General features: G+C 33.9%; 2 protein-coding genes across 2 annotated transcripts in view; one reads left to right on the top strand and one right to left on the bottom strand.

The window, feature by feature from the left end:
- Positions 1 to 678: 678 nt before the first annotated feature.
- LOC107665787 (tyrosine-protein phosphatase non-receptor type 11) lies at positions 679 to 12,032 on the bottom strand. Its single transcript, XM_016456810.1, has 16 exons — positions 11,802 to 12,032; positions 10,137 to 10,259; positions 8,041 to 8,235; positions 7,711 to 7,903; positions 7,076 to 7,195; positions 6,511 to 6,624; positions 6,294 to 6,390; positions 6,128 to 6,207; positions 5,892 to 6,050; positions 4,596 to 4,727; positions 4,361 to 4,515; positions 4,094 to 4,161; positions 3,812 to 3,963; positions 2,613 to 2,725; positions 1,401 to 1,487; positions 679 to 775 (listed from the first exon to the last, which is right to left on the bottom strand). Exons 1-15 carry the CDS (start codon positions 11,813 to 11,815, stop codon positions 1,418 to 1,420), a joined length of 1,785 nt encoding a protein of 594 aa, XP_016312296.1. The 5' UTR covers positions 11,816 to 12,032; the 3' UTR covers positions 679 to 775; positions 1,401 to 1,417.
- Positions 12,033 to 13,485: 1,453 nt separating this feature from the next.
- Positions 13,486 to 16,371, top strand: part of LOC107665795 (transmembrane emp24 domain-containing protein 2) — a 6,957-nt gene continuing 4,071 nt past the window's right edge. The window contains exons 1-2 of the mRNA XM_016456824.1: positions 13,486 to 13,846; positions 14,440 to 14,632. Of these exons, the coding sequence (XP_016312310.1) occupies positions 13,667 to 13,846; positions 14,440 to 14,632 (373 nt within the window). The 5' untranslated portion in view covers positions 13,486 to 13,666. The remainder of the gene's footprint in view (positions 13,847 to 14,439; positions 14,633 to 16,371) is intronic.

The raw sequence follows: 16,371 nt of genomic DNA on the forward strand, positions 1-16,371 counted from the left end.
AGGACGTCGCTCTCGAGGGGGGCGAAAAGGCAAACCGAAGGTGTGCTGAAGTTCTCCTGCCATTTGGAGCAAAGACTTAAGGACGCTGGGCTTAAACTGAAGGCAGAGGCTGTGAAAGTGGACTAGAATGATTCAGATCCTCTGATCTGAATTTAGCACTAGCACTCGAATGGCACAAACGGGCCGCTTTTACTGAATATAAAATGAATGAACTGTATTGGAAAGATGAGGTGCATCTCTTTCATTTGCAGAGGAAAGGGATGCACCTCATTCTTTTCGCTTTTCTTCTATTCCCAATTATTTTAGCAAAGGAGTATGTGATGATAGTGTCCATTTTCTGTTTGAATATCACACTAGATGTATTCCAGAAAGCGTTCTTGCTTTGTTTAGAAGAGATGGAAAAAGAAACGACGATGTAAGAGAGGAACAAAAGAGCGTAAGCTTTTCCCACACTCGCTAAAAGTAGCCTGAATCGATTTCAGAAAACTCCACACACCCAAAAAAAACATGATTTTGCAAGGGGCTGTTTTGGGTTTATTCTGTATAAGGCTTCATGATGGTCACAGTGGTTTCTTAGTGTGGGGTTAAAAGGCTACGTAGCTGGAAGGAGAAATGAAATTCACTCCATCCACATGTCTCTGAGCTCGTGTTAACCGGTCTCTGGAATTTGTTTTTCTTCTTTTTTTTTTCCTTTGTTGTTTTTTTGTCGTCTCTCCGTTTAGTCATGATCACTTCTTAGGTGTTCAGGAGCGTCTGGCAACAACAAAAACAGTTGCTGCATGGGAATAAAAAAAAAGAAAGATACACAGTCATTACTGGACTGAAATGAGCCAAAACAAACTCTAAAAGCCTATTCAATAACTAAACATTTTTAGCACAAGGTGTTACAAAGGTGAAATTTTGCATTGCAGATGGACGTAGAGCTGTTAATATTGTGTCTTCATGTACAAGCAACATCAAATCTATAGTATCCAGGCAGAAATGACTTTTGGGTGAATAATGTCATTTTGACCCTTGTGCTGTGCTAAAAAATTTTTTTAACTGTTTACACCCTGATTGAACCCAAAGATTGAAAATGCTTCAAATTTTAAGCATTTTTGTAGGCTGGTCATTTCTGACTGAGGACACCACAAGGTGGGGGAAAAAATCCTAAAAAATTATAAATTTTTTGTGAAGTTGTTATACCCTGTGTGAGCAAAGTCAGCAAGTTTTAGTTCAATGCGATAACATTAGCTAGGAAACACTAGCTTCTCTGGGTCAAAAAGACACAATAAGGGTTAATAAGTTATTTTTTGATGTGAATAGGCTTCTAAACTATCTAAAAACAAATGTAAATGTGTCTGTTGAATCTGGGACTGAACATACTGTGATGTGTTGTGGTGAAGAGTGAGTCGTCGTACCTGTGATTTGGACAGTCTCATCTGTGACTCTTCTGCTGTTGCATAAGACCCACATTCTCATAGACTCGAGAGCTGTCGTCCCTTATGCTGAAAACACATAGATTTACATCTTAACCAGACATCATGGGACAAGTTTCCAACTTATAGCTGGCATGAAATCACAACTGACCCTAATTTTCTTAATGCATGTTGCTGGTCTTACTGTAAACTATTCATCTGTGCATTTCCAAAAAATAAATAAATAAACAAACAAAGTATTAAATGTTTATTTTATTATACTTTATCTGTTTGCATTTATAGATTGTAATTACAATCCACTTATATACACCAAACTTTACAGTTTTATTCCTATCTATATTCTTAAAGTTTTTACAGAAGGGATCGTTCATATAACATTCACCTGGTTTATATAACTAAAACCATGGTGAAAATATTTTTTTTCTGCCTGTTGACATTATTTTCTAATTTATGGAGTAATAAAAAGACAAATCCAAGAGCCATAAAAAGCTGTAATATTTCACCAAATTAAAGTATTTTGCACCTGGTTTTATCCAGTTTTCAGATTTGTTCTGGAAATGTATGCAAATGAGTGCATATTTAATTTGATAATGCATAATCTTCGTATTTCAATAACATGTCAGAAAACTTAATCCAAAACATGACCTGATCTGTTTCCATTCCGTTACACAACGCTCACTTTTCACAATCCAATCAAAAACTGAAGAATAAAATCAAGTGCAGCCCAACATTTTTTCTTATTTGATAGCCATTTCACTCAGAATCATAATAGTAGTAAAGTGTATCGCAGCTTCAGCTTTATGTCGAATTTAAAAGCTGGTGCTTTTACCAAATCAAAATTTAGAGTTTTAATTTAGAGTTGTAAATATTATTTTATAAAATTCAAACAAAACATAGGGAAAAAAGTATCTAAAAATGTGCTTAAAAGGTGTTTGTCAAGAGATGTCTAATATCTATTGCTCCATTTGCCATTTATTTCTCAGGTAAATATTATTTTATAAAATTCAAACAAAACATAGGAAAAAAAGGTATCTAAAAATGTGCTTAAAAGGTGTTTGTCAAGAGATGTCTAATATCTATTGCTCCATTTGCCATTTATTTCTCAGATGCTCTCTCTTTAAAGTGACACGCATACTTTTCTATGAAATTAATGAAATTGTGTATGTGGAGAGTAATGGTCTGGTGTGTTCTCACTCGGCACAGGTTGGTGTTGGCGTGCACGGTGGCAGAGGGCTCTGATCTCCTCCAGTCAGGTCAGAGAGAGAATATTTGATGTTGGTGTACTCACGTCCTTTAATTTTACTTTTCTGAAAGTCAAAACAAACAGTCCGTGAGACTCATTCATTCTGGGAACACTGCAAATCTACACCATTTTGCTCCTCTCTTTATAAATCTGCTGTCAACAAAAGAGAAGCTTTAAAGTCTCCCTAGAGTTTTCCTCCAAAATAAAAGGGTTATTGTTTGGAAATGAATAAATTAAGACATGTTGTTCTAAAAAATACCATTATTATTACTTTATATTATTATGTAATTTTTATTTTACAGTGAAATAGTATTAATACTATACAATAGTAATATTTCAAATTTTTTAATATATTTTGTATTTTGTAATGTAGCAGTAGAAATAATAATAATTATAATCATAATTAAACAATATTTATTATCATTATTTTACAGTGATATTGCTATATAATAAAACTCAAATACAAGCCAAATTGTGCAGCCCTACAAATAACCGCAGCAAACAAGGAGCTCTTTAAAAAAAAAAAAAAACAGCTTATTAATAATCAGTCAAAACAGTCCATGAGACTAATTCATGTTGGCAACACTGCATATCTACACCATTTAGCTCCTCTATTTATAAATCTGTTAAGCTTCAAAGTATCCCTGCATTTTTCAGTCAAAATAAGAGCTCTATGGTTTAATGTTTGAAAATGAATAAATTAAGACAGCCTAAATATTACAATAATTTTACTGTTCTGTAAAATAACATTATTACTCATTTAAATTGTTTTCGTATATACTCTTTGCTTTTGTTTTTCCTGTTTTGTAAAAAACATTATTATGTTTATTATTTCATATTTTATGTACATTAGATTTTTTTCTTAAATACTTTTTTTTTTTTTTTTGCTTTTTACAGTGTAATATTAATGTGTAATAGTAATACTACAATTGTAATATCTCATTTTGTTTTGTGTAAATATTTTTGTGGTAACAGTAATAGTCATAATAAAAATAATAAACTATCATCGTTTCACAGGCTTATTGATATAAAATCCAAAAAAGCCAAATTGTGCAGCCCTAAAAACAAGCACAGTTGGCAATACTGCAAGTCTATAATATCAATAGAGTGAAGTGTCTCTCTCTTCTGTGAATATAAGCGTCGCACACACCTGCTCCTCCTCTATGCGGCGCTGTAGAGTCTCAATATAATGCTGCACGGCCATGTAAATGAAGCGATACTGGGCCTCTGTCTGTACCATTCCTGAACGCTGAGATCGCACCATCTGGATAGTCTTGGGCACGTCAATATCACAGTCCACTCCTGCACAACAGATTGCAGGTCAGATCTAACTTCAAGTAAAGCTGCTATTGTGGCCTAATTTAGCTTGTAGGGCCTAGTAATTAACAAAAAGAGCACCAACAGATAAACAATCTAGGTGTAAGAACTTTACCCTTTTCTCTGATGATGTCTATTAAAATATCAATCACGATAAATGTTCCTGTTCGTCCAATCCCAGCACTGCAGGAGAATCAGAAACACAAGTTTAGAACCAACACTCACACATTTCATTTTTTTCAGTGCATGCAACATTTAATGCCATGAATTTAAGACTTTCTGCATTTATTCAAGACCTTTTTAAGGCCTTAATTTGTGCAAGGGTGCATTAAGCCATTTGAAGACCCACAGAACCCTTAGTTTTTGATTGTGTTCTCATAACCTGCAGTGCACCACGATGGCTCCAGCCCCGGTTATGCTCTCCTGCTTCATTTTGACCTCTTCCAGGAAGTCCAGCACGCCTCCCGGGTCTCCAGGCACACCGTGGTCAGGCCAGGCGCGGAAATGGTACTGCCACACTGTACGCTCAGTATTACCCTACAACATCAGACAGATCCCCGGTGTTAGAAAAAGACTCCCGCGTTCTGTGGTGACGTAAGCATTTCGGTTGACCTTACCTGTCCAACTTTTGACAGCTTCAGCTCTCGCAGGATGTAATCGTGCGCCAATGTTTCCTTCACGTTCCGCACACGCATGGCTCCGTACTCCTTCAGCGCAGACACGTCAGGCCAATACTTCACACACTTACTCTGTGAAGAACAACACAATTCATCTCAGAATATTTCAGCCAGCAATGAACTATTAATACAATATTGGATATGGCTTCACGCAATTATCAAATCACAAAGGCTGTGATATATTTAAATAAATACATGCGCTAGAGGTTTCAGAATGAAGCAATATGTGCCAACCAGCTCTCTAAATTTCGGTGGAATATTTCTGGTAAATTTCCAGAAAACCTTCCAGAATGTTTTGAAACTTGTCAGGAAACTTTCAGAAATTTTTAGAAATTTACTGGAAATTTTCCACCCCTTTGCAACCCTAGTTGTCAGCAAAAGAGCTTTAAAGTCTCCTACAGTTATGATTACAACGTTTGAAAATTAAGACAGCTATAAATATTAGAATATTCATTTGAATGTTTTTCTGTAAAATGAGATAAGTATTTTTATTACTTTACTTTTTTATTTTACAGTGAAATTTTCTAATTTTGTATTATATTTTGTAAATATTCTTTAGTTGTTATTATTATTTTGTAGTCATATTGATATTTAATCATATTCAAATGTAAGGCAAATTTTGCAACCCCACAAACAAGCACAACAAACTTAGAGCCAGAGTTATTTTAGCATCGAGATATTACAGTTTTCACTATTATTTTGAATGAGTTTTTATAATTGCCATTTTCATTTTAGTTAAAGTTTTAGTAATTTGTTGTGCATTTTGTCATCACTATTAATTTTTTTTTTAATGCCTAGTTTTATTCATTTTTATTTTAGTTTTAGGTATTTTACTTCATTAAGTTGCTAAATTAAAATAGAAATGTTGCCTTGGCAACTAGCCAAAATAAAATAAGTTTAAATGTTTTATATTTAATTGTATTTAAGTCATGAAAATGTTTTATTGCTTTAGTTTATTTTAAAATCTCAATCAGAATCATAAAAAAATAACTACTAAATAAATTTGCAATTAGATTTTTTTTTCCAAATTTTGCAGCTCTACTTTTGGCAACTAATTTCAAGCTTAGAAAATGCATTATTTCACATCATTAAATAGTAATTTTAGTACCATTCCAAATGCATTTAAATTCGGTCAAAGTTTGCATGATTACATATTTCTTTCAGCAATACAAAAATCAGTCCATGAACCAGAGTGAAAATGTCTGTAACTGGTCCAGCCATTGGGAACCGCCTCACCTTTCCCCGTTCCACTTCTTTCGTGGTCATGACGATGACTCGAGAGTTCTCCTGAAACACCATCCTCCAGAAGTCACTGATGGTGTTTTGCAGGCAGCCCTGCGTGGCAATGTAGCTCCTCTTCAACTTGGAATTGTTGCTCTTAGTCTCGATATCAGGCTGGGGACCACAAAAAAAAAAAGTTACTACACAAACTTTTTAATCATTCTGATAGGGCTTGAAGGCACCTTTATTACCATGATGATGTTGGCATTGATGTAGTCCAAGCCCGGTTCATTCGTGTCACCGTCGGTCAGCACGACTCGCGTGTGGTCGACTGAGGAGGAGGAGACACAGAGAAAACAATATTACTGACATTGATGGCTCATGTGTTGCATGATGATGATGATGATGTTCACTCACAGGGAAGAATGTTTTTATATCTGTTCTTGTTTTTGTTTTCTGGCCGCTGGCCCTCTTTGCGACTGTAGAGCAGTTTACACTCCTGCTGCTGAAGCGTCTGTGGACACAGTATTAAAAATGATTGTCAGAACTCGACCCTTTACTGAATACATTGATTGATCAGTTACACAGATCACTGCTTAATCTGGCACTAAACTGGGTGCTGATTGGTTCTCACCTCAAACTCCTCCCAGAATCCCTGCTTGACCTTATCTGTGGTCTCTGCCAGCTTGCTGAGCTCTCGTACCCGACTTTCGATCTCTGCTGCATTGATGCGGGTAGTGTTCAGAGGCTGCAAGAAACATAACACTGCATTGGAAAACTCTTATGTCAGGAAGAATCTTGTTCAATTCATTTCAAGTAAGTGTTCAAAAATGTGTTCAAAAGTTGGGGGGGCAGTAAGATTTTTAGTTTTTGAAAGAAGTGTCTCCTGTTCACCAAGGCTGCATTTATTTGATAAAAAATACAGTAAAAACAGCAATATTGTGAAATATTATTATAAATTAAAATAATTCATTTCTATTTGAATACATATTAAAATGTAATTTATTCCTGCGATGCAAAGCTGAATTTTAATGCGCCCTTTCTGAATAAAAAAGTATTAATTTCTTTAAAAAAAAAACTGACCCCAATCTATTGAGCATAAGTGTATTAATTTAGCATACAATTTTGTGATTCACAAGTGCAATTCTAAATGCATCTTTAAATCTTTCAAATCTTTACTTAAATGATCAATCACACACCTGTTTGAGCTGCAGGACTGTCCCCAGTGTTTCCACCATAGGGTTTTTCTTGTAATGCTCCACCAGATCTGTGAGCGAGTCGAATTTCTCCCCACCTCCAACATCATACTTAAGATCATGCTGATAAAATGATAATAGAAATTATAGCCCACTTACATAACACAAAACAGGTAAAACAGCCTTTTTATTACTATGATTTGGAACTAAATAAACCAATTGACCATTCAAACAGGTTTCCAATATAGACCAAGAACAACAATTAAATAACATATAATAAATACAAGAATGCATTTTAGCCTAAATATCTAAAGCATTGCAGATAAATAAATACATACATAAATAGGTATGCATGTATTTAATGATTTATTATAAATATATATTTGTTTATTTAACAGTGATGCTTTAGAGCAGATGAATGTAGAAACAACTACTTATTTAAATCACAAAGAGTATTTATATCACATAAGTTGCATCTTTTCATTTAACAAACAGGTAAAATATTTTTTAAATCTACATTATTTGAGCCCACTAAATGACTAGTTGGTTGTTTAACACTTAGTTAACCATCCTTACCCCTTTCTAATTTAAAAGAAAACACATTTGACATGCAAGTCAGAATTGTAAGTGAACTTTACCTGGCAGCGTATCATAACGTGTGTGACTTTGGGTTTGCCGTCACTGGTGTCCGTCTTGTCGTCTCCGGTCCGTACGGAGAGCACAAAATCTCCCGGGTGACTCTGACTTTCTCTCACCAGGAAACTTCCATTCTTGCCCTTCTCTGTCAACAGCTTCTCGGCCTCACGACCAGATAGGTGACCATGAAACCACCTTGCAAAAAAAAAAAGGACAATGTCAGAGGAGTGTGTTCGGGTTCAGACGCCAATAAAAAGGCCTATAAAAAACAACTATCGGCCCATGTATTGTCATGGAAGGACAGACAGATAATGAGCTATGCTCGCGCTCACCTCTCAGAAGTGGGATCGGCACAGTTGAGCGGGTATTTCAGCTCAATGACATCTCCGTTTTTCTCTTTCAGCTGTCCGTGATGTTCCATGTAATACTGCACCAGCTCAGCCAGAGTGGCAAACTTCTCTCCACCGTACAGGTCATAATAGTCTCCCGTGTTTTGGATCTTAATGTGGGTGACGGCGCCATTTCGCCTAGTGATGAGAAGAGCTTCAATTCAGTCTGCATAAAACTTCAGATTATGATAGCAGACTGTAAAATGTTTGAATAAATGTTACAGTAAAAATATGTACAAAACTAAATTACCTTGTCATCTACAGTGAAAATTATATTACTGGTTGAAAAATTATGGTTTTGCAAGCAAAAATTATGAATTGCCATATAATTTATAGAAGGGCTGCACAATAAATGTATATTTGTCCACTGGTTATTAATCGTGAAAACGTTTAATTTTCATTTGATATTTTCCTTATCTTGAATTTGTAACAAGCCTCCACAAGCTTTCATGCTTGCGGTTGCCAGATGTCAGATGTTTTGCCGGTTGATGCCCTCCTTCCATGACTTTAGTACTGAGTAATCAACGTTAAAAAGTTTTAAAGGGTTTTAACTTAAGGGGTTCAAACACTTGATGAATTCAATACACAAAAGTGTCTCGTGAAGAGAAACACTTAGACGTGAATACATTAAGCTACCAAGTGTCATAAACACTGACATTAACACACAGTACTGTCATTTTATGATGGATATCAGTACTTTTTAAGGTAAAAAGTTTAGTTTGTAGTTCAAGTAGAGAGGTATATTAGCATTATATCACTTAAAGAAATACAGTTGTAAAATATACAGGCACATAATATAAAACCGGAAACACGGTCAGTATTTTACGACGAATTTCTGCCCTTTTTTAAACTTTTTACTAGGGATGCACTGATAGGTTTTTTTGGGGCCGATACCGATACCGATTTTAACAATCACTTATTGGCCGATTCCGATATTTGTCACTTCCTCTCTTATTTGAAATTTTGGCATCAAAATAGATAGTATCAAAAAATTTCAAAAACACCTGCATTAAATGATACTAGCAGTTTTATTGCTGCATCATCTAATAATTTCTAATGAACATGGATTGGATCCATTTAACATTCAGCAGGCCTACATAAATACAACAGAACAAAGATACATATTAAATAAACAGTGCTTTCTAGGTAGGTTTAACAGTTTTCAGGTACAGAAATAAAGTAAACAAATATAAAATAACACTTCACTGTATAATTTAAATGCATATTAATCCTTCTTTACTGTAACAGACTTTATTATGATTAACCTTCTAATTTGTATTTGTATACATTTTATTATTTTTTGTAAGTTTAAATATGTATGAGATCTTCTTTACTAAGGTGGGACTCTTATTTTGACGGGTTTTCTAGTCTACGTCGGAGCTAACGTTATATGGGTAATGAAAGCACGAAGTTCTTCGGATTTAAAGTTTGTCAGTTTATTAAACACCCCCCGAAAAGGCATGAGATCTGTATATATTTGTTTACTGTTAGTTGTAATAAGTGTTTTGTGTACTTCGCTGTATGTTGATGATAATGCAACTGAGAGAGAGAGTTTTGTTTAGCTCTTATGGTGATTTTTTTGGAGTGAAAAAGGACGCAATAAACTTAAAACATCAGTAAAGTTTTGGTCATCATTCAGATGAGGTCCGCTACACTTATGAAAGTTACAAAAGTTATTTAGTCAAGAATAGTGTGCGATCTTTTGTCTTTTGTTATTGATTAGCATTAAAGTGCAGACAGCAGCGCTAGGATTATGCAACAGACATTATACAGCTCAGTGCCTTCATGCAGTTAATTAATAAACCATTGTTATTCATTTGTTATATCGGCCTTTTTCCTTATATAGGCGATATGCCGATGGTTGTAAATTGAGGAAAAATCGGCCGATAAATATCGGCCGCCGATACATCGGTGCATCCCTACTTTTTACCTTTTAAATTTAGCAGGATATTTTACAGTGCAGTCAATTGCATAATACATAATATTTTCAATTAACACTTATTCCCAGTCTAAATCCCGATTTATCCAACATCTCTCACCTGACAGAGAGCGTAAAGTCTCCAGGGTTGCTTTTGCTGGGACGGGCCAAGAAACTGCCGTCCACACCACGAGTGAGGAGAAGGTTCTCCGCCTCCACTCCAGTGATGTTGGGGTGGAACCACCTATAGACAAACACAACACAGTCAACACATGAAATACTGATTGTGGGCATTAACACTTTAGACAACAAGCAATACAGCAGTAGACATGAAAATATCGGCAGAAATTTCAGTAAATATAAAAAACCATCATATGAAAAAAAAGATCATTCAGAATCAAAAGCCAGAGATGCAGCTCAAAAATAAAATAATTTTAGCATATCAAATATGGAGAGATCTGTCAGTAATTTTGTTACTAATTTTGTTGTTTGTTTGTTTTTAACAATATTTTGAATTTATTTAATTGTTATATATTTTTTATTTTAGTTACAGTTTTAGTAATTCTGTTGTGATTTTGTCATTTTAGTAGTTTTTGGTTTTTAATAATATTTTTAATCAATTTTTATATTTGCTGTTTTTATTGTAATTTTAGTTACAATTTTAGTCATTTTGTTTTATTTTTATTTTTTAAATGTCTTTATAGTTTCTTATTCCAGTTTTAGTTTTAGTTATTTTAATACATCAAGTTAAACTAAATTAAAATAAGAAATGTTGCCTGGGCAACTAGCTGAAATAAAGCATTTTATGTTTTATTTTATTTCAGCTAACATTTATTTTAGTTCAACTAACAAAGTTTAGTTATAATGATCTATAATAACCCTAGACATTATTGAATCAAAATAGTGCAATATATGCCTTTGTGAATGTGTATAATATGTATATATACAGTGACACCAAAATGATTGCAATATGCATGTCACAAATGCTACATAAATCATAACATTGTCAAATGTTTTGAAAAGTAAAGCTTGCTTGTTTCTAATGCTATGACATTAAGCCAGTTTTAAATGTGTCTTTCGTTTTGCTTATATGATGAATTATGCAGGCATCCATTCATCTTTAGTTTATCTATAATGCAGATTACATGAAAACAATATTAACACAAGCTGGCCTTAATAACTAACTTACAATAAGAAAAATAAACTCAAATTCACACCACACTGCTGTCATGTCATTCTTCAACACAGTGCCATTTTCCTTTGGATCATCCCTATCTGTGGTCAAATCTACAATATGACCTGTCAATCATCAGCAGCAGATATGAAACATGATCATTAAACAGACTTTCAATGTCCTAACATCAGTTAAATGGGGAGTCATCTCAATTATCACCAGTAAAATACGGAGTGCCACAAGGATCTGTCCTAGGTCCTCTGCTATTTTCGAAATACACACCACTAAATATTGTAGAAACTTAATTTGCTGTAAGGTTGCTTTGCAATGATTTGTATCGTGAAAAGCGCTGTACAAATAAACTTGACTTGACTTAATTGCTCATCAGACAGACTATTTATTTCACACTCAAACATGTTCAATCTCGCCGTTGGGTTTTAAATCATTCAACTGCCTGACATTTAAAATTAAACACGTTCGTTTCGCATCTTACACACTTGAAACAAACATTTGTTTGATTTATCCTGAAAATAGGATGCCCGACAGTGATGAGATATGTAAAATAAATGAGAAATGGACAGAATATCAGGTTTGTTTTTGCTAGTTTCTCACCTTCGGGATGTCATCGCTCCCTCACTCTCTGTTTACTGTTATTTCACTCGCTTTCCGGGTAAAAACTCCGTTTAAATCGACAGTCCCGTGTTCAGCGCCTCATAAGGCAGCGGGTCCCGCTCGGTTCGGGTTCGGACAGACGGACATGAGTGAATAAAATAACGGGAAAGAGGGACCGGGAGCGCTAGGCCGCGTCGGCGGAGAGTTTTCTGGAGTCGATTGGAAAAACGTCACCAAAGCTGCGACACGCAGCGCGCGACGCGCCGCACTGACGCGCCCTCTAGAGGCGGACACAAGAACAGCAGAACAAAAAAAATGTTTCGATTTAAATTTAATTTTTTTATTTTATTTCTTTGGTCATTATCATGATTTTAGGTTAAATACAATTTTATAGAAATAAAGTGAATGATAAAATAAAGTAAATTGTTTAAAACATTAAATATTAATATCAAAATATTAAAATTAAAACATGAATGTGTAAGAAGTGTAGGCTATTTTAGGCTGATAATGCTGTAACTAAGCATAAAAACCTAAAAGTACAAGTGCCTATCAATTAACAACATTGCCTATCAACATTGTTGTTAATGCTGCTTGATTTTGTTTCTGTTTGTCTTCTTTATCTTAATAGATAGATAAAGTAGGACGTAATTTGGACTAGTATTTTTGTATTATTCAAAATGGTATGTCTGATTTATTATGGCTGATTGTGATTTGGTATTGGTAATTACTGAGGGTAGGATTTAATAAGCCTAGGGCTTCTACCTACCCTTTTTTTATTTCGAAAAGGTTGAATATATGTAAAAAAAAATAAAATAAAAATAATAATAATAATGTATATTTGTTTATTTTTTGTTGTTGTTGTTGTTGTTTATTGGTATTTATTTGTATATTTATTATGTGTTTTTTTCCTTTTGTATTTTTAATAGTTAGAAATAAAAATACATTGAAAACAAAAATAATAATAATTAATGTGCGACCATAAAACGGTCTGCATAGTGAATATAACAGAATAAATATAAGAAATGTTGTTATTAAAAAAAATAAAAAAAAATATTAATGTGCGACCATAAAACGGTCTGCATAGTGAATATAACAGAATAAATATAAGAAATGTTGTTATTAAAAAAAAGTTTTAAGCATATCAACTAAAAGTATATCACTAAAGCATATCACTGCCCCTGACATTTTTTATTGCAACCATAAAAACAACAATCATTGCAAATCAAATACTGAGATAAACATACTGCAATAATATCAACAGAAGAGAACAAAAAGAAAGAAAACATACAAATAGGGTATATGAATCAATTAAAGGATCGATTTAAGGCTTTGCAATATTTTAGTCTTTTTGTTTTCTATTTCTTGTAAAATAATGACTATGTAGTGACATATTTCAATTTTTTTTACCTTTGTGGATAAACAGTTCTCTCTATATAATACATAGGCTACATTTGTAATAGTATTAAATTAATATATTACATTCGATTCAAATAAATAAATACATTTTAACCACCATTATCAAAGAAAAATAAACTTTTCCTCTGAGTTGTGTTCTAATTTTAACAAAACAAAAAAAAAGCCAAATCGCACCGACATAATTATGTATAAATGTAATAAAATAAATAGTTTCACAATTCAAGTCGATAAATTCGGTGACCAATCTGTCAACTGTTCCGCTCGGTTTTTGCAAACGCGAACTACGTCCGTCGTTGTCGCCTTTTTGTCCCTTCAGGCGACTCGTCTAAATCTTGACGTGGCATCCTCAGTAGCGCAGCTAGCGCTTGGCAGTCTCCGCCTTTATCGGTCCAGTGCGGCGTAAAGTCTCTTTTATGGGTTTTATCATCCATTAATACAGCGCACCAAACATGTTTACGCTCTCGGAACTCGTCGTGCTCCTCGGCGCGCTGTCTTACACGGCGAGCGGCTATTTTGTGAGCATCGATGCTCACGCGGATGAGTGTTTCTATGAGCGCGTGAACTCGGGCACCAAAATGGGCCTGATGTTTGAGGTCGCCGAGGGAGGATTTCTGGACATCGACGTGGAGGTGAGCATCAAAATACACTTACTGTATTAATAATAAACGATAGGCCATAAACAGGCGCTGTATGAAGTTTGTAGGTGTCGCTGTCTGCTCGCACCAGATGGTGGATGAAGCCGGAAGTGAATTGCTGGCTGTTAGTGATTATTAATGCTTGCATACTAGATTATGAAGTCTTAACGTACGGCATTGTGTGTATTGATAACCTTTAGAAGGGTCAAGGTGAAAGTAAAAGTACTCTGGTTTATTTGGTCTTACTTTGCTTCCACCAGATGGTTGTTAAACACAAATACTGTGGTATTACCATGATTTTTTTTTTGGTCATGGTACCATTTGTAATCTAAAAGTTTGCTTGGTACTTTAGATATTCTTAAAGAGCCATATATACAGTGGTGGCCAAAATGATTAGAACACTAGTATTTTCAGCAGCTAGAAATGGTTTCTAGCTGCTGGAAATACTAGTGTTCTAATCATGTTGGCCAGCACTGTATATGCACACACACACATGGATATTATTAACTATTAATAGTGTTTATTTGTGGGTTTTTGTGAAGTTGTGAGCACCTGTCAGTACCTCATGTATTGTTTGTCCTGAACAGATAACAGGTCCAGATGGGAAGCAGATCTATAAAGGAGACCGCGAGTCCAGCGGCAAGTATTCTGTAGCCGCCCATATGGACGGAATCTACAAGTTCTGCTTCAGCAACAAGATGTCCACCATGACCCCTAAGATTGTGATGTTCACCATCGACATCGGCGAGGCACCCAAAGGACAGGATATGGAGACAGAGGGTGAGCGCATGAACTGATGCAGGGGTTTCTGGGAAGGTTGTTTCTCGTAGTGTCTTCTCTTTTGCTCCATATGGCAGAGTTCTCACGGTCACGGAAAACCTGGGAGCTTTCAGGCAACTGGAAAAGTCATGGAAAATAAAATATTTGTGGAGCTTTCTATAATGAATGTCAGGTTTTCTGCCCAGTTCTAAAATATTTCAGTTGCCTTGAAATTGATTTCTATAGGCCTATATGAGGGTTATTGTAGTTGAATAAAACACACAAAAATTTGAAATAAAATAAGTAACTGAATCTCAAATATCAAAAAACTTTTCATTTTAGCTAGTTATTTCTATTTTTATTTAGTGTAATATGAAAAACTAAAATAACTAAAATTAAAAACAAATTATATAGATATTTTATAAAAACGAATTAAAAAGTAATTAAACTAACAAAATTACTAAAAGTTTAAAATGGAAAATATAAAAATAAAAACTAATTCAAAATAAGTGAAAATTATAAAAGTAATTAAATTGGTGGTGTTGCATTTACATGCTGAATATGCAGAAATATTTGCGTTGATATAATCATTGAGTAAATTATTTCTAGCTCATCAGTTACTAAAACTGACATGAAAATTAACAAAAACTATATAGACATATTTAAAAAAAAAATTACTTTAACGAAAATGAAAAATACAAAAATAAAATTCACTAAATCAAAATAATTGGAAGCTATAATTGTATCTCAATTCTAAAATGAGGCTGTTTTTTTTTATTTTTATATTTAAGTATTAATTTTAATTAGTGCTGTCAAACGATTAGGGCTGTAGCTATCGATTATTTTAGTAATCGAGTATTCTACCGATTATTCCATCGAGTAATCGGATACGAATTTTTCTTTATTAAAGAGCAATACTAAATATACAAGAGATAATAAGATAGATCTCTTAAAATAAAAAACTAATTTGTTTTCTTTTTAGAAAAATTAAAATTATTGCTGAAATTGCATACATTAATAACCGTGAAAACTAAACCCATTTAATGCATTTAATTGCCAAATTACATTCAAAATGCAAATACAAATATATCAATAAAATAAAAATATATATAAAAAAATAAAATGAATAAAAAAAAATCAATTTCACATTACTTTAAAAAAGGTAAACAGTACAAACTAAAACTAAGGCATAAATCAAAATAATAGTAATACAAATAATAATAATACCTAAACATTGCATTTATGTCATGCAACTTAACTTTCAAGTTTCAGCCTAACTAAAGCTCAAGCATAACATAAGCCTTTACTGTCTTCTTGGAAGGCTTTGTGGCTTTTGTGAGAGGCAAAAATCAGTGGACAGGAAGGTAACTTGGAGCAAGAGTCCATACACAATTTTTAAACACATTTTTCTGCAACTTGAAATTAGTTATTTGGAGAATAAACCCTCTTAAATGTCCCTGTACGTGTGTGTGTGTGTGTGTGTGAGTGAGTGAGTGAAACTTTTGATATCCTTCATATTCTGTGTGCGGGTCCGTTCACAGCAGTGATAGAAATTATTAATCTATGCAATGCAGAGGAAACACAGAAGCTGCATGGGATGATTTTCCCACACAGAGGGACATGAATGCATTTAACCTGCAGTTACAAATGCATAAATAATATTTTGTTATTTTAAACATAAACCATTGAATACTGATATTTAAAATTATTTTAAAGGGGTCATATGATGCTTTTTTAAAGATCATTATTTTGTGTATTTG

The sequence above is a fragment of the Sinocyclocheilus anshuiensis genome, unplaced genomic scaffold (genome assembly GCF_001515605.1).
Source record: "Sinocyclocheilus anshuiensis isolate Anshui unplaced genomic scaffold, SAMN03320099.WGS_v1.1 scaffold743, whole genome shotgun sequence".
NCBI lineage: Eukaryota > Metazoa > Chordata > Actinopteri > Cypriniformes > Cyprinidae > Sinocyclocheilus > Sinocyclocheilus anshuiensis.